Genomic DNA, 19,070 nt, shown 5'->3' on the forward strand with positions numbered 1-19,070 from the left:
GTTTTTAGCACCCCCCGCGCGGCCGGAGAACCGTTTTCATTGAATGCATCGGGCTGCCGACCGGCTCGCTGGTCGGTGCAACACATGCTGTATTTCGATCTATCGATCCGCGTCGTCGATTAATTCTCTGCCTAATAAATTTGTCTAATTCGAAAGCGTCGCGTCTCGATCCTTTGATCTTGGACTTCCTCTATGAACCCGCGGTCTCGCGTCGCCGACCGTAGAGAAATCGCTCTTCGATCCTCGATCGATGGATTTCGTTTCTTTCTCGTTTTTCTCTTTTTTTTTGTCTTTTCTCTTCGATCGTTTTTTCTCTGTTTTCATCGAGATCAAAGGAGGTTTCGACGACGCGGGACCGTGGCTCGATCGAGTATCGGACACCCTCGAGCGAACGATCCTTGAACCGGGAGATCCGGACGGCGTCGATCGCGCGTCCTCGATCCGCCGCGCGTCGCGGCCGCAATCCGCCGTCGATCGCGGCGTCCAGCGGTTTCCGGGTGGCCGCTCCTCTGCGTCCGGTTCATATACAAAACGGGCTATATAAAAATTCGTACGAAAGAACGATTAACGGTCACGCCTATAGAAATTATGCTACAAACACTTACACGATACGAAGTCACGCTAAAGGTAAGAAACTAGTTTAAGGGGGGAGGGTCCCGAGCGCGACAGATCGAGCGGATCGACGGAAGAAGGAAGCATCTCATTTTCTCTGTCCCCTTCGTTGGTTCTCTGTTTCGTGCAGCCCTCCTCCTTCGGACGATGTCTCGCAGGGTTCTGTTTTTGCGATCCACGAGCGAACGCGTCGACAGTCTCCGGCCTCGCGTATTCCGTACGTTTGTCCGACGACGACAAGATAAACACTTTTTGTTTTTAATACTTTTAGCACCTAGTGCCTGGCCCGCGGCTCACGGCACCACTTCCAGCCGCCATTGCTGTCTTCGCTGTACGCGGTCCCACGGGTCAGCATCGTCGACGCCCGATTCGTATAGTACAGGGGTAATGTTCAGAACAATCGAGAATCGCTTGGGAATTTGCTAATTATTAGCGAGTTGAGGTCTTGTCGGGGAGTGAACGTGAATGTTATATTCTAATGTATAATGTGTCGCAAGTAAATTATATTAGTGCCTCGTACGGTTTCGATAGGCTACGATAAGCTTCTAAATTTTCTTACCGAATTCAGATCTAAATGGAATTCTAACGTTGATTGAAACAAGATTGTTACAAGACTAATCTAATCGTTTATAAAAAGTAGAAAGTGAATATACTCTTACGCTATGAAACAAGGAACAAATGAACAGAGAGATAGTTGATTCATTAAAACCGAATCAAGTCCCATTGAAATTTCCATTTCATTCTCGTTTGAAAATCTTTGAGAACTATAAATGCATAAAGATCTGCAGTCTAACGAAAAGATCTATTTATTTCAAGTACAGATCGAGAAACAGTCTCGTTCATGATTCCCGCAAGACCCTGAAGAAAATAGGTAAACGTTAAGCGTTCACGGGTACCGGTCGCCGTTATGCTCTATCCGTCGAGGACAGCAATGGTGGTCTTTAATAACGTAATCACCTAATTAATCTCGCGAACACAGGCCGGTTGCGGCAGGTCCTCCACGGTAACCGTTTCGCATCGTCCCAGTGACCGCGCACGATCATGGGAAACAAGAAATGTCTCGGAAATCCCCGTGCCCGGAAGGAACGGCGCGGAAGTTCGGACGTGGCTGTCCCGGGATCGATAGGGACAGCGAGAAATTGAAGCTCGCTGTTCGATGCCCACGGAATTAGGAAAGTTCGCCAACACTTGGAGGAACTTTGACAAGCCGAAGATGTTGCCCGATATTATCGAACCTTCGGCGGCCATTTTAAATCCGCGTCAGACAGGATGGGCAGAATGATCGTCCAGATTAATTCTCGCGTGTCGCGTCTGCTTGTTTCCCGGTCGAGCGACGGACAATTCCGAAGCTTCACCTTTGTATAAGTAATATAAACCCTCCTGCTGTCTCATAGACAGTATTTCCACCCACGAAAGGAGCACTTCAATCGATTTACACCAACCGTTCATTTGCGTATAGAATACAAACTTCTAGGAGCTAACAACGCAGCTACTACATTCTTTCGAAATCTGCAACTTAGTCGGACGAATCTTCTAAAAAATAGTCTCTAATCCATCATCAGTTTCTTCTTTAAAGTGTTGAATCCTCGAGATATTCATTTGATTAGTTTCAAAGGATTCCATGAAAACTTGAACTTAGATGGTTAAAAGAAAATTCTGCCAATCCCGGCGAAACCGAGTCCGTCAGGGACGAATCTCGAAAAGCATCGAACCGCGGTGAGGATCGACCGCAACGACGGCCCGGCTCGTTCATCCTACGAACACGCCGCCAATCTCCCACATTCCCTCCCTACTCTCCTCCCCTGGTTTCAGCTCCCCTACGCTCTACTGCATTTATTATAAAAATAAAATGTAAAATCGTACCGAGGACGAGTTGTCCCGAACGGTATGGAACTGCGAGTCTCTCAGCGACCCGAGCCGACGAGCGATTCGTCCCCGTCCCCACGAGGATGAGAATCGTGTCCCATGAAAATCGTTTAATGATCGCCACCCCCGCTGGTCCTGGTCCGGTTCGCCGATGGTTCCAAGGGAACGAGTCGTCGCCTGCCCCACTCTCTCATTTTCTCTTCCTCTCTCTCTTTTAATCTCCTCTTTCTCACAATCCGACCTCTTTTTATCCCTGTATCAGGGTCGCTGCGTCCACAGGTAGTTAGAACAAGTAGTTCCGAACCGTTTCGCTAGAACCCGTGAAGATGAGTGCATATTCTTGAATATAATACATAGGCTCTACAGATATATCTCATTATCAATTCTCCGACTATACCAGTGAAAAAATAAATTATTACACGTTGGTAATATCTGTGTACGTGTTGGTGAAAAGTCGTGCGCGAAAGTGTCCAGCCACCCCCTTACCCCCAAGCAGGGGTGTAATTCTGTATGAATGGATATCAGAATGCTGTATACGCGTGTGTGTTTGTGTTTGTGTGTTACTATTGGGTCTGTATGTGTGTCCGTGGTGTCTCGCCAGGTAAAATGGATGAGAGTTTCGCTGGTTCTCGCTGTTGCGGATTCGTGACTCTGCATGTTTGCATTACATTGTTCATGTAAGTTGTATCCGATGGTGCAAGTGTCTGTCTGTTTTCCATGTACTCTCTATGTATTATGCCTGTGTGTGTTCGTGTGTGTGTATGTTACTCTTGGCGTGTCTCGCTCTCTCGCAGGTGTGTGGGCGCGGTGTGTCGCGTCGTTTCGATTTACACTCGGACCAGAACGATAAAAGGAGATATCGCGCGCGCGGCCTGGCCGATTCGCGACAGCCAGAAGGCAGGCGCCATTGTCTCGCGATCGGGTTCCGTGGATCGTTGGTTAGCAATTTGTTTTTTTCTCGGTTCTCGATGAAACGTTGGTGTGCGAAACGCGCGTCGCTCCGCGTTCGGTCGATCGCCCCGTCGATTCCGCGAGTGACCTCGCTGCGATCGACAGAAACCCATTCCTCTTTTAGCAATCGAACGCGTAGCCACCCGCGGTTCGGCACCCAGACGCGCGTACCGAAGAACTGTAAGAAATCCGTGTACACTCTCATTCTCTCTCTATCTCTCCCTCTTTCTCCCTTATTCTCTCTTTTACTCTCCCTTTCTTTCCTTCTCGCAAATCCGCTCGCATCTTCGTCGCCGAGGTGTCCTCGGTACGGCATCAGCGTTACGATCGGCGTCCTCCGATCATCTTCATCATCATCCTCATCATCATTCCCTAAACACAGAGGTAGTTGGACCAGCGAGAATCCTACCCGAACGATCGAGCCAACGAAGAGAATCGACGAGCTCCCCGGAACGACGATAACGATGACGATGACGGTCGATGATCGTTGGATGACTGTCAGTGTGTGACGCGCGTCTTCCGTGAACAATACCTCCGCTGATGAGAAAAAGGAATCAGATGCAGCTGGTTGGCTACGATGAGCAATCGGGGTTCTTGCGGCGCCCCCGCGCGAGGCCGCCGTCGGGCCGGATGGTGCAAGCGGATCGGTAGGTGTGTTTGTCATCTGTCAGACGGGAGCCGGTTGCGGTCTCTGGACGACGTCTCGACGCACTGGAGAGGCTGGAAGATCGTTCCCGTCTCCCCGGCCCTCTTCCTCTCCGTCCCGTGGCATTGGAGTTTGCTACCGCAGCGGCAGCGGCTGCGGCGACGGCGGCGGCGCCGAGCACCAGTCGCGACGACTCGAGCCGCGACGACGCTCTCCCGGCATCAGCACGCGTGTTGTTGTATTAGTTAGCCACGAGCAAGTGCTGGTACTGGTTGGCTGGATAGGAGGCGACCGAGCCCAGGCCGAAGTTGTTCAGGCCGTCGACCAGCGTGGTCTTGTCCTGTTGCTGGCCAGTTCCGTTCACGTTGCTAGTCGCCGCAGCAGAGCCGACCGGGCCCAAGTTGCCGGCATTTTGCGCGTTGCCAGTGCTGCCAGCCGCTGCGCCGCTGGTCCCGTTCACGCCGCCGCCATAGAACTGATGGCCGGCGATCGTTGTAGGGTCCAGGTACGAGGACGGGAAATTCGCACCCGTGTACAGGTCCGCGGACAAATAGCCGCCGTGGCTCGACGACTCGAACATGCTGCGGTGCGGGAACTGGGGATGGTACGCGGCTGGTCCGTGCTGGAAGAAGTACGCGCTCGGATCCGTGTGCTGTTGGCCAGCGCCAGCGACTATGCTGCCCGGCGACAGGCTACGGCTACGCGGGGAGCTCTGGGATACAGGCAGACCGCCAGCCGCTGCCGCTACCGCTGCTTGTTGCTGTTGTTGCTGTTGTTGTTGCTGCTGCTGTTGCGGGTGGTGGTGATGGTGATGGATCTGCTGTTGCATTGCGCGCTGCTTGATGTAGTTTGAGAACTCGGTTGGGGACATTCTACGGCAGAACAATTGGAGGCGTTCGTTAGTATGGTTTTAGGCTTCTCGTGAGTTTAAGATTTGATTGTAGCGTTAAGATGATGGATGGTAACATAATATTTCATGGAGACGGTAACTCTCAAGTACCAACCTGTTAGCTCGTTTGCTGCTGGTCTTCAACTTGGTGCTGCCGAACTTGGTTTGAGCGAAGGTGGCGGTGGTGAAGGTGAGCGGTGCTGTGGTGCGCGGTATGAAAGCTGGTACAGGGCTAGGCGAGCCCTTAAACGAGCTAGTAATCGGAGTGGGCGAGGGCGCCGATGAAGAGCCAGAACCGTGGCCGCTTTGCTGGTTGTTCGACGAGCCATTGCTGGCATTGCTGCCGAGCGAGCTCGGGAACGGCGAGGTGGATTTTGGACTGAGGCTGAGCCCACCGAGAGACGTGCCCACCGCCTCGATCGGCCTGAAACACTGCGCCTCGGGATTGAAGGTCTTGGTCACCTCGCGATCGGCCGAGCTTTCGTCATGAGGATCGCCGGTCTCCGAATAGAGGATCTTCACCGCGTTCATCTCGCCGATACGGTAGCTAACCTCGCCCGGGTCCACCCAGACGGCTAGCTCTGCCGGCAGGTTCTCCAGGATGTCCTGGATCGGTACGCCGCTCTCCTTCGCTGCCCGCTCGAGCACTGGGTCCACCGGGTCCCCTGTCTTCAGACATCTGAACGCGGATCCCTTGAAGGGCTTCTCCGGGTACCAGTGTCCCTTAAACTTGTCCTTGAGCGCTTTCTCGAGCTCCTCGCCGAAGATGTTCACCCGTCTACGAGGCAGCTTGTTATAGAGGTACGATATCACGAAGTTGAGCGCCACCTGCACCTCGATGTGCATCTTGCCCTTCGCTGGGAGAATCTTCGGGCTGGTGCTGGTCGGGGCAGTCGCGGAATAGCACCGAGGACGCTCACACGATCGGCCGTCTTGCTAGCGACGACCACCCGATGCTCGCGATGGTAGAATCTCACAATGGACGAATCTCGTGCAAGACTTTTGAGATGTTGCAGTGGAACTTATTGGGTCTGTGAATCTGGAACAGAGAAGATATTCGTTGTTAGATTTTTGTGCAGGCGTTTCTATGAAACAGTGTACAGTTGGAGAATATTTTCAAATTAACTTGATAGTATTCTTATGTTATATCTAAGTCTTTAGCCTAACGGTAACTCCCGTTTCCATATACGAACTCCAAAAAAGCAAAATCAACCTCCATTACGTCAAGTAGTACTTCCTACAAACACGGCGTTCTATTAAACTCTATCGAGATTTCAATTCCACTCTTTGTGGAAGATTCGTGCAAGCCGTATAGAGATCCGTATTTCAGTAATGATGCGGCCGACAAAGGGGTACCGAATAAAAATTCGCGAGTCATGCACAAAGGAACCCTATCGCTATTCGGAGAGCCTCTCCTCTCTTTCTTCCCTCGAACAGTGTGAAATCACATTAAAAGACGCCCGTAGAGTATCTTCGAAAGGGATTTGCTTTTACTCGGCAGCCGTGTTATCGGCTCCTTTCACGATCGCGCATTGAAACGGAACGCCGCTTCCGGTTACTCCGGGGGTGGCCCGCCTTCGGGTTTCAGCCGGGCCGAAGAACTCGAACGCGGAGCCAATCGTTCCCGACGTATTCGCGAGCGGCATAATGCCCTCCTCGGGCATCCGGCACTCTTCGACAAAGAGCTCTTATCCGTGCACCCGCCTTCCCATGAGTCCTCGCCGCAGCGTTCTCTTTCCCCGGTAATTTGGAACTCGATTATGCGCTGCATAAATCTCGACTCTCCGGAGCGTCGACTCGCTCCAGACAGATTTACGCTCCGCCGTAAGTTCTCGGGGCGCTCGAAAGAGTTATTCCGGAGAAATGTGATCGGCCATGCAATCTTCTAACATTTACTTTGACGTTTTAACGCTTGAAATCTTGGTCCATTCTCGAGCGCAGATTTTTGGCATTGGATCATCGTGATTCGCGTTTAAATCCTATTCATTCTTAGGTGCGTTGTTGATTCTAAAACGGATACTCGATTCGTAGTATTTCCTTGTGGAAAACTATTTATTGCATAAATGATATTGTTGTATAAATTTCATATTATTAATGATAAGTGGTTATAAACAGTGAAATTTCATTTATTAGTTTCTTATCCTAACATAGTTTCAAAGTTACTTTTTCCACTTTAAATATTACGACTTTTAATAGTTGAGAATCATCACCTTAAATATTGGATTTCCAACAATTAAAATGTACTTTACAGATTACAATATCTTCCATTCTACTTTGAATACAGCTTGACACCCCTGAAATACACGACCCACCAACACTCTAGTTAAACTTCCAGAGCCAAAAATAGTAAAAGAAAGATCTTGAAACGTCACAGGACTAGACAAACTCGAAGATCAACTTCCGTGAGGTGCTCGTTTCCAGTCGAGCGATCGGATAAAACTCTCGAGAGAGTGATGGAAGGTGCTCCCAGCCGATTCGAAACGCGTATTGGGTAGAGCCGCAAGTATCGAGCGACGAATATTCAACCGGTCGCGCGATTACCGTGAAACGAACGGCAATAAAGGGGATATCTCGTGCGCACCGCCGGCGAGTGGCCATTTTCTACGGGGAGACATATCGTCACGGCTGCGGGAGTTGCTCCCTGAACCCGAATGACATCGAGAGGGAAAGGCTTCTCTTTTCTTTTCACCGCAGAGCTTTGCTCTTTTCCCTCCCTCTACTAGCGATCCCTCGATTTTTTCTCTTTTCATCCACTTCACTCCCATTTTCTTCCACCTCCAACCCCTGGCGCGCCACTTTCTTCATCACGACACTGCCGCTAACACCGTCTTTCTCTTCTCCGACCTCTTCTTCGGGGATTCCTGGGCGAGTCTCGGCCGCGGAACTCAATTCCGTCTCGCTTCTCCCTTTCTTGCTGTGATCTTGCCAGAAGAAAAAGGATAAAAGAGGCAAAGGCAAGAGAGGGAGCGCGTGGCTGCCACCGAGGAGCTAGCTAGACCAGCAGCCATTTTGTAATGGGATACGAGAGAACATTCTTGCTCTCGTTTCCCTCGTTTCTCCGGTTTTTTTTTCTTTTTTTTTGCTCTCGTTCGTTCCCCTTTTTCTCTTTCTCGTTTCTCGCCGCTCGACTTTCATCCCCCCGCCGGGACCAAATATTGTGGCGGCCAACGCGGCCACGGGTATTTTTCAATTACGCGACTGCTGAATACCTCTACGGCCGCTCCGCGGCTCGTTCGCACCCCGAGCTTGCGGTCTTGCGTGTGGAAAAAAATGTTTTTCCGACTCCGGTCACCGGTATCGGCGAATAAAGAGAGGACAGTATTTTAATTCCCGGCTCGAGGAAATTCGCGGCGCTTGGGGCTTAGATTGGAGAATAATGGGGCAATTTGCGCACGCTTCCGCGCGACAGATGGTTGCGACGCTTCATCGAACGCAATGTAAGTTTGTAAAGGAAGTTTGAAGAAATGTATACTTTAACGTATGGTGGACCGATCGTGTGGATATTCGTGTTTACTTATATATAACATTAATCCAGTGTTGAAGTACAAAATTGTGTAAATCGTAAGTACAGTAAAATTTATTGCGTTCGGCAGTTTGCATGTTTTTTTCTGTAGGTATTTTTCTATACGCCGAATTGAAGTTTTAGTTTGAATACTATTATCTGTAAGAAATGATTTTATATAATTGGATCAATCATGTTTTTCATGATAAGGGGTGTATAACTTCTATGATCGTGGTTTCTGTGCGCATGAGCGCTTTAGGGTAAACTTTCTTCCATCGAACAGCATTTCCTATCGCGTCGAGAGTAACTCGTTCTGAAGACAGGCTGACGCGTGAGCAACATAAAATTAATAAAGTTCCATCGCCCCGCTAGTAAATAAACCATGAAGATCATCTGAACAACCCTTCATCCCCTGTAATTCAACGCAAACTTTCACCGAACAAAGTTCGTAATATCCGTTGGATGCATGGAACAAAATTTTCATCCCCCTTTCGCTTTTCCCGTTTTCCCTCGATCTTCCGTGATTCTAAATTAATCCGTTTGAGCGTAAGATCGGGCACGCGAGGATATCGAACGGAGCGATACCAATTCAGAATTAATGAGGTACATTCAATTCGCAAGGGTCGAAAGGAAACTCGTTGTGCTCGTGCGGTATGATTGTTAATTAAACATTTAAACACGTGGGATAGAAGTTCAGTCTCGGTATTTTAGAATACATGATAATGTAATAGGTAATAAATAAAATAAAATTACATATCTATATGAAAATAAAACCTTTCCATTTCTTGAACGTCGGAACTCGCGAGAAACTCAAATCAAATTCAGTAAATTCTCAGTTTCAAAAAGCACGTTATTTTACTAATATACGATAGATACTGGAAGTTCTCAGTAAATGTTTACGTTACTACAAAACTGGAAAATTAAATTCTACATTTTGATATTTTAATGCAACCCTTATTAACGAATTTCAATTTCACTCAATTAAATTAAATCCAATTGAATTGAATTGAATTCAGCTCTCGAAAATCGCTCCATAAAAGGTAATTACATCTCGTTCTAGCAGTAACACAATTTCTTCTCGAAAGCTCCCGCGAAACGGAAATCTGTAAGAATGAAAAATCCGTGGTCGGAACACCTCCGAGTCTCTGGGCGTCACAGCCGCGGGTTGATCCGAAAGAAAAATGTTTTTGTTCGCCGCTCCGGCTGTCGGAGCTGGATATGTAGGTTAACCCCGGTGCACCCTTTCTGCCTCCAACAGTAGTACACGACGACGGGGTGGCCGGAGGTATTGATCCCGGCCAGGGTTGCCGGAAGCTTCTCAAGTTAAAAATACACGGTCGGCCTTGCTGGTCTCTCGCAACTCCGAAATGTCCGCGCGCTTCTTCTTCGCGATTCTCTTCCTCTCCTTTCGTTTCTTGCGCGACGGATGTCTTAACCCCTTCCGATACAATGTGAAGACTCGACATTCATTTATATCCAACATTCATTAATCGTTTTACCAATCTCTCCTACATTCGTTCGTCACGTGATAATCACGTTGTATATAAATAAAATTTTAGTATTTGTCAAATATTTTTAAACAAATGAGAAGAGTGTCGTATTAACCTTTAATTCTGTGTAGCTTACAAAATTTTTAGATTCAAAGATCTATGTGAATTTGAAGATTTATATAGCACTCGTAAGAGATTGGTTTTCAAAAGGCTAACTATGAATCCAAGTTCCAAATAGCCCATGGTTTTTCTTTGTTGAAAGATAACGTTATTATATTTAATGTAATTAGAATTTCACTTTAGACACTTCGCCACAAAGAAACTTTCAGCATTTCAGCACGTAAAGAGAAACAATTGCGCTGAAATTCACTTGGACGGTTAAGACAAACAACAGCGAAATTGAGGAAAGTCGAGGCAAGTTTTGCTGAGAAAAACCAAGGACGCTTTGGACCGCAAAGAGTTGAGGGAAGCGGAACAGAGGTGGAGGGGGTTGAAAACGATTAACGACGGCTCGATAATTACCACGGAAGTGCACCCTCAGAAGAGGCCGAGTTCGAGTCTTGGTGTCCGTGGGTGCTTTACGACGCGCCAGCCAGGAGAACAACTATTAAACGACAGAGCGGGGCCGCGTAACTATTAATTAAGGCGCGAGAGACGCCGCTAGCAGGCAACTTACTCCCGAGGATAATTAAAAACGAATTGAACTGGGGAAATTGAGCCGGGCAAGAAGCAGCGCGACGCGGCTGGATCCTCTCTTCTTCGACTAGGGGCGCGACAGCGAGCGGGGATGGGTCGCCAGTCGCGAGCAACTGTGAGGCGAGGCTGCCAGACCGGAATCGTGGGTGGTTAGGCGCAGCGACGGAAAGTTTCTTCGTGTTCAGATGGTACCGCTGCATTTTGTATCACACGCGGTGGCGTAGTCGAAAGTTTCGAGTATCGTTCGTTTGTCCGAGGGACGGAGCTTTTACCGTCTACGTGTGCGTGAATTTGATATCGAAAATGTCACTCCGTCGCGAGGGAATTTTGCTCGAAAATATGAATAATCGTATTAGTTCGTCGTAGAGACTTTTTGGTTGGGTAGAAAATATTCTTACTTTGTCTGAGGGACGGCGCTTTTGCTGTGAACAATTGCAAGAATTTGATATGGAAAATATTATTTCTCGCGAGGAGATTTCACTTGGGAAGATGAATGAATATTTAAGTTCGAGATTTTTTGGTTAAATGGAAAATATTTTTGGTAGTGATGTTTGTTAAAGGATCATTGAAACGATATAAAATTTATAGTACATACCACCGCATGAATTTATGTCTTGAGAATAGCAGAATTTGTCTTCTATTGATTTTCTGGTAACAAGAATTGTTCTATTTGATTAACTGCGTTTTCTTCGGTTACCTTGAATAAGTGACTTGTGGATAGTATATTTCAAATGAGTTTAATGTTACAAAAAACAGGTGTAAGTACTTGTACCTATAATACAGCCGTAAATCGAAAATAAAGTGAAAATAGAATCAGAAAAGATTTCAAGATGGCTGGAAGCAAGTCTTTGGCAGGTCGAACTAAAAGTGATGCGGAAGTAACCTAAAAGTAGGCATCACGGGAATTACGAGCAACCCAAAAGTAGACTTAAAGGAAGCTAACAACGGACCGGAAGTAAGTTTACGTCTCTTCAAACTCGTACGCGTTGAGATCAGCTAACCATACATCCCTCGTAACGGTACATTAACTCTCGACTGCAATTTCCGGTACACTCATGCCTGGAATATCCGAAACAGAATTTAAATACACATCGTCATAATTTACTTTAATTTCTATGACACGTTTACTTTTAGATCCATCCACTACTAAAAAACTTTCATTATCATTAATCCCAGAATAAACAGAAAGTATAACAACATATACTTCCAAATTTATCTAATTCTACTTTCTTCCTTCTATCTTTGATATACCGTCCGCATAACTCGTGTACTAACAACCAATTAAAGAAAGAGAATTCAAAAGGGTTTTAGTTGTTCCAACTATGATTATCTCTTTACATCATATCACACTAGCTTAAACAATGATTTCCATCGTTTATCAGTCACCACGCAAACACTCGCACCGAACTCGGTGCCCCCTGTCTCTTGAAAACCCTTTGACCGCAGAACGTTTATCAAAGAAAAAGGAACCCTCGCAACCCTTCGCTCTCAACCCCAAAAGTTCAGCCACGAACAATCGCATTCTAGGCGCGATCATCCCTTTCCTCGGCCGCTATCCGAGCAGCGAAAGCGGATCCTGGAAATCCGGTAGAAGGCGGGGATGTCAGTTGGATTCAAAAGTACACCCTCGTCGCTTTGGAGGCTCGTTGGTGAGAAACGCGGAAGGTCGGCTGCAGGTGCGCGTAAAGACCCAGGAGTGCGCCCTTTTCCCGTCCCGCTGAATGGAGGCCACGTGGCACGGAGGGTGGGCCGACTGAATGTGGGCCAGACAAGTGTTCTTCAACGAACCGAGTCAATGGAGCACGGGGACTGCATCGTTTTCGGGCTGCGTTCACGGACGGGGTGGCTTTTATGTTTTCCTCTCCCCCTTTCTCTCTCAAACACGTCGGATGCGAGGCGCCAGGGAGGACTGTCGATAATTATGCCGCTCGATGTATCGAGTGGCCCGGCCAGGATGATCGGGGCTCGACGGGAATGGCGTCGTTTCGACTGACGACGCATAATTGCGCATCCGTGCATGGGGGACACCCCGTGGAACGTTCCACGTGGAGCTCGTCGACGGACGGATCGATCGCGAAGGCGAGGCTCCGAGGTTTTCGGCTCTCCTCGTGCTTCTTCTTGGATTAGAGCGACATTTTTTTTGGACGTGGAAGATTTGATTTAACGTTAGAAGATAATAATAGTAAATTGATTGAATCAATTCGATGGATATAGATATGGACGTTTTTTATGAAAGTTTCGAATTTGATTCAGTAAGAGGTTCATTTTGGCTAATCCATTGGGTTTTAGATGAATAATGGAGGAATGCGGGGGATGATTGTTCTGAAAGTATACTTTGCGTCTGTATGAATTCTTTGGTGTATTTTTAAAATGCGACTTCGTTCCTGTAAATTTCAATATACAATAGTATATCGATAATTTCACTTTGACTATAAAAAGGCGTATCGATTTTCTGAAATTTTTTGAAATAGTCCCGCATACTTGCGGATGGTGAGAGGCATTCCCGATACGAAGATAAAAAAGCAGGTCACAGAGGGTAGGAAACCGGGTTTACCGAAGTCTCGACCCAATCGGGTCAAGATACAGGTGCTCGATCCGACCCGGTCGTCCTTGTCTGCCATTATTTGAGTGGAAAGGTGTTTAAGTCCCGGTATTCGACCACGAGCGCTCGTCAAACGGCAGACCAAACAGACCTAAATACTGTATTAACCCTAAACTGCCAATCGCGCCACAGTGAACTTATCCGACCAATGCTGCTCGTGCAAAAGTAATGAAAGCGGGGTCACTTTCACGGCAATTCAACGAGGAAACCGATGTTTAGTGGTTCGATACTTATCAGACTTGCATGTTTAGGAGGATTCGTAATTTCAAGGGATACACGATTCGACGCAGATGACAAACGCTACAAAGAAGCATACAGCTATCAAAGCGTTAAGAATTCAAATTACATCAAATATCCCATAAAAGAAACATACTCTTCAAAGAAAGCTATTTTACAAAATATCCAATTACCAAATGATTAACCCAATTCGATTTACATTACAAATGTTCTATAGAAAGAACACATTTTTCAAACAAAGGAAGTTACCTATTTAGGATTTGCATCTAGGTAATATCTAAAGCATGTATTGTACTTTACATTTTTAACATCTTCGAGTAACAAAAGAACATACATTTTTCATCACCAATATGGATTACATTCCATTGTTCTCGTCCACAAATCAATCGTCTCCGAAGCAGCGTCTACGAATTATCGAACACGCCGTGCAATAGCTTGTTCCGCAGTAGTTTCTCAACTTCCCTCAAACGTTCGACGATGTTTCAGGCGAACTCAGAAGATCGAGAACCCGGTCGAGTCGAATTTGAGCAGCGTTAAACCTATCGGTGAATTAACGAACGACGTTCCCTCTTTCCTTCTCTCTCAGCCCCTTTCTCACTCTCTCTACCGGGTGCCACTGGAAACTCTCTGATTACTCTATTCTGACAATGAATAGATGGCGAGCGGGAGGAAACCGTGCGGAATCGGGTTACGTAACGACCGGTTATACAACAAATCGCGTTGGTCACGTGCGCGGCCCGTCCATCATGGCGGCCCCGACGTTTTAAAGGTCGTCCCGTCATCGCATAAACAAATCCAGTAACGTTACATACGTGAAACTGCCGGGATCGATCGTCGTCGGTCGAGTTTCCGCCGACTTCGGGCTTCGGAGGCTTAGAACCACGGTTTTGACGCAGCGTGCAACGTTGCGGCACCACGATTTTCGAGACCCGACGATCGATCTCGTGAAAAATTCAACTTGTACCGCTGCGCTTCCGGATTCTCTGGCATTTCCTGTGAACCGTTGCTGACAGTACTTGGTCTTCCCATAAGCAATGTCGTTTTTTAAGTAAATTTGTAAGATACGGTTAATCTTCGAATAATGCGATACTGTAATTACAGGGCTTTTTTAAAAATACTTTTTAGCAATTATTAACAGCGTATTTTACGCCGTTGACTAAAATTTTGTACAATTAGGCAGATACGTACTGGAGTTGTATTGTGCTTTGTACTATAATTGTAATAGATATTCAACTTTATCACTATGACAATACTGACTGAATGTACTTTTTCATGGTATTTTAAAAAGGAAAAAATTAATTCTTATGCTTCGTTTTAATCGTCGGCGCATTGGCATCGTTGTTATAACCTTTACCCATTTTTCAATTAAAATATCTTTTATCGCCATTTATTCTATCATTTTCATTTTAATCACTTTCAAATTAATTATAAGTGTTTTAGCACTGAAATTTGAAAATATTTGGAAAGTGAATTTAATCAGTTTGACCTGTGAACAACCCATACGAAGACGAGATTTGTTTCCTCGTTCTGTACGTTGCGTACATGTACGTAATAAATGTTCGTCATTATATATAATGTATGTAATTAACGTTTGTATTTTATGTATGTACGTACGCTATAGGTGAAAAAAAGTTTACGACGACTTTTCCCTCCTCAAAAATTGTTATTATCGTGTATTCACAGGGGATAGTATAAGTTACAATAAAACAGCTAACGAATAAATTTTTTCTTTACAAATGTTCCAGCGGCAACCGCTTCGGCGTATTAATAAAATCAATATTATAACTATTACTTCTCTTGTTTAACTGTTATTTAATTATCTTTTGCAAGCAAGAAACCTGCAATAAAGAAATCATAAAAATTTCACTAATGCGAACTACGAAATATCCTGCGGGATCGTAATCGTTAAAATGGACACCGGCGGGAATTAAAATAAATAGCGTAAGAAAATCCTTGTCGAGCTTGCCTTCAACGTAAAAATTAATTCTTTATTCCTCCGGACTCGAAATAATTTATTCAATGAAACGGGAACGTCGAAGTTTATCATGGCGATTACTCTTTTAACGCATCGCGTGTCATGTCATTCGTATACGAACGACAGAGTTTCTGGGTTATGTCATTCGTACATGTATGCACATCGAAAGAAGCTATTTTAATAAGTTTCTGTCTTGGCCCCACGCGGAATTTTTATTAAATTCTTTTGGCAAGCAACGCGTTAGCCTTCTCTTATCCATAAATTCTAAGAAACTTCGCTCTGCTAAATATATTAACACTTTGAACTTTGAATACTTTTCTCGAACCGAAATTACAAGAAATGCAAAAACTTATTCAATTTAGCTGTATTATTAGTATTGCATGTTTATCTTGCTGAATAAAGTTTTAAATAATCACCACTTAATAGAGCGATTAATAATTATTGATTCAATTAGTCATTCAACATGTTAATTTTAAATCTGAATGAAGAATCCCAGTATCATGCGATTTTGATATCACCGCCGCGTAAGACAATGTTCCAAGATATTCTTAATCTTAAAAATTAAATTATTGCGGAAACCCCGCGATGCTTAGCGCGAAACGCGAACTTTTCCTCGTTTGCGGCCGTGACATTAACCGAGAGAACACGTGCCACGCGAGTCGCGTGACACCAGGCTGATCTCGTTTCCCGAAAGCGACTAGAAAACGAGCTTGTCTGTTGACTCGTCCATCGTTGACCGCCGAACACGTCGACTAATTAACAATTTTTGCACGCGCCACGTCAACTCGGTTTCTTCCTACGTGCATTGTTTCGTTTCTACAGTTGACAGGAATTCTATGGCCGTGTCTTTCCATCGATATTTGATTTTCTTCCAATAGCTGTGTAGTTTATTAATGTTTTTTTATGATCACAGAATGTATGCATTTCTGATAAACCCGATCATGAACAACGTAGAAAAGACAACATTTTTAAAGAATTTATGGACGCTGTTTTACTTTCATTCCTTCGAAGTTCTTAACATAAGAAATAAATTTCTCGATTAAACTTTTTGAAATTGCGATTTTGTCGGACAGACATTTGTTTTCGTTTGCCAGTATCTCAAGGTTTCACGTTCCATGTGATTCACTGTGGGATCGTTTTTGTAACATTCGTGAAACGAACGTAATGTAACAAGTCCTCGACGCGAGTACGTGTTTCGGGAAGTTTCACAACGGCCGCGCGGTTGATCATGACACAAATAGATAATCGAATTCACGACACGATCCCGACTCCGTACCGATTTGACACGCGCTTGCGACACCCTTGTTTCCAGCGGAGTTGCGCAACCGTTGGTCCCGTAACCTTGGATCCTTGATCGAGCCGGACAACGGCCAATGAACTATCCGGCGATACGATCGTACCGAGCATAAATCGCTGGACGATGACCGAGAAATTTTTCGTTTTCTTTGGAACAAAGTTCCTCGAGTTTAAGACTGATCTATATTATTATTATATCACGATTTTTTTTCGTATTACTTATTAATAGAACTGATTATTATTTATTATTAGAACTAATCTCTTGTCATTCAAACGTGATAAGAATTCTCTTAGTAAGTTCTTAATCGTTATATTCGTATAATAAAATTCTTTGGTAGAGTTTTTAAAATGGGATAAAACTATTTTGCTCAGATGAATATATAATTTTAATATAGTAATTTGTATATCATTAAATGAATATTTTTCATCAACGTCAAATATGTTTCTTAAATAGGGTTTACAAATAGTGAGCGTTACAATAATGTTTCACTGTTATTAGAATAGGAACTCCGAAGACAGACAAGTGTGATTTATATAATTTCTTTATACATATTACGATCGAATGGGATGTAGTATGTTCTTATTCATAATTAGTGACATGACTATACATTATTTTTTGTATGTGTGCGCTGATTTCATACAATACGATATAATTAACCGTATAATTAACAATTCAATAACACTGTGTTATTATCAAGTAGAATAAGAATGTCTATTGATCTGAATTTCATCTGGGCTAGGTCTAGTTTACATTATGTTATTTTGTGAACATAAATCCCACCATGCTTCAACACCTGATAATCTTATCAATTCAATTTTCGTCTAGAGTCACGTTACGAATTCTTCATACAAAAAATTCCAGCACATTTCAAAACACGATAAACCTGTCGATTTCACTTCAATCGCCATTTACAATATAGAATAGGTGCAGGAATGTATAAGAAACAGTGCACGCATGATTAAGAAGAAAATCTAGAATTTTTTCCTCTTAATCCAACAATCTGGACTATTGAACTGCGGCCAGCATAGCATCGCATCGCGAGTCTTCGATTGGATTCGCCCGGAGGCGTCGCTCGCGATTCCCGGTCGAACCCGGTCGCAGAGCGGCGATGCTGCGGGGCCGCGATAAATTACCGGCTCCCTACTTTTCCCTCTCTTTCTTCGGCGTGTGCCGGCGAGCGAGCCGACAGATCAATACGACACAGCCTCCGCAGACACGGGCGCCACTGCTCTAGATAACAAGCGGAGAGAGGGGGGGGGGGGGGAGAGAGAGACAGAGAGAGATAGAGAGAGAAGGAGGGGGAAGAGGAGGACCTGCCCTATAAGCCTCTATTTAAATACCGCCCCAAATCCGAACGGTGAAGAATCCTCGCCGAGAGGAACAGAACTGGGAGCTAGGTAAGAGAAGAAGGCGGGGAGACACTGTGCACGCGTGTGGGAGAACGAGACGGAGAAAAAAGTCGAAACGAAGCCTCGACAGATTCGTGACCTGGGTCAATCTCTTCGGCTTTAAGCCTCCTCCCTGGAAATTACATCCGGCCGGGATCCTCCTCGTCCGTCGGATTCAAAGACACGATACTCGATTCTTGGCTATCGAACCTTTTCGAGGGCGGTGATCCGCGCGTGATAGGAGAACGCGACGCTTCAGCGATGCTTGGTTCTCTTGAAAAGGCATTGCTCGGATTCGAGGTTATCTTCGATTTTTTGCCGACGATCTTTGAATCCAATTTGTTACGTGTAATCCTGTTTATTTGATTCTAGTCTATCTTGTTGGGAGAATTGGAATGTTTTGTTGATTCGGTGGAACGTGTTCCTCGTTTCGGATGCTGATAGATGATTTTGGAGGAAAGATGTGTCAGTGGATTGGGTTTCGGTTATGAGTTGAAAGGCTTTGATGTATCATCTCGGGGTAATGCAAATTGTTATTTGAAATGTGTTTTATTTGCCTCTATTTCTGTACTTTATATCGTACTGTATTTCTAAAGCACAAAAACTTTCGTTATTTTAGTAAAATGCGTTCTTATTTTCAAACACCCATCTCTGGTTTCGAAAAAGGTATCAGATAGTTAAGTGTATCAAATTTAGATTAAGACATTGGTAACTTTGGAGATTTAGATATCGCGATAATGATCACCTTTTTCTGCTTTTGTAGAATTAATGGTTGCTGTGAAAAATTTTAAAAAATTTGAACTATCAACAGACTTTGCTTGACATTTGTAACGGAGAAGGAAAAACTTGAAAGAATTGAAAGAACAAGCAATTGTGCGTCGCAGAAAGCGAATACTACAAAAACAGATTTTATCATGTT

At 45.0% G+C, this 19,070-nt stretch overlaps 1 protein-coding gene across 3 annotated transcripts in view; it reads right to left on the bottom strand.

Moving 5' to 3' along the window:
* Window positions 1-19,070, bottom strand: part of LOC116430522 (uncharacterized) — a 139,760-nt gene that overhangs the window by 10,311 nt on the left and 110,379 nt on the right. For all 3 annotated transcript variants that reach the window (XM_031984783.2, XM_031984784.2, XM_031984782.2), the window contains 2 exons: window positions 5,080-6,003; window positions 1-4,947 (listed from right to left, as the gene is read on the bottom strand). The exon at window positions 1-4,947 is cut by the window's left edge and continues 10,311 nt beyond it. In XM_031984783.2, coding sequence (XP_031840643.1) covers window positions 4,317-4,947; window positions 5,080-5,810 — 1,362 coding nt within the window. In that variant the 5' untranslated portion in view covers window positions 5,811-6,003 and the 3' untranslated portion in view covers window positions 1-4,316. The remainder of the gene's footprint in view (window positions 4,948-5,079; window positions 6,004-19,070) is intronic.

The sequence above is a fragment of the Nomia melanderi genome, chromosome 11 (assembly GCF_051020985.1).
Source record: "Nomia melanderi isolate GNS246 chromosome 11, iyNomMela1, whole genome shotgun sequence".
Lineage (NCBI taxonomy): Eukaryota > Metazoa > Arthropoda > Insecta > Hymenoptera > Halictidae > Nomia > Nomia melanderi.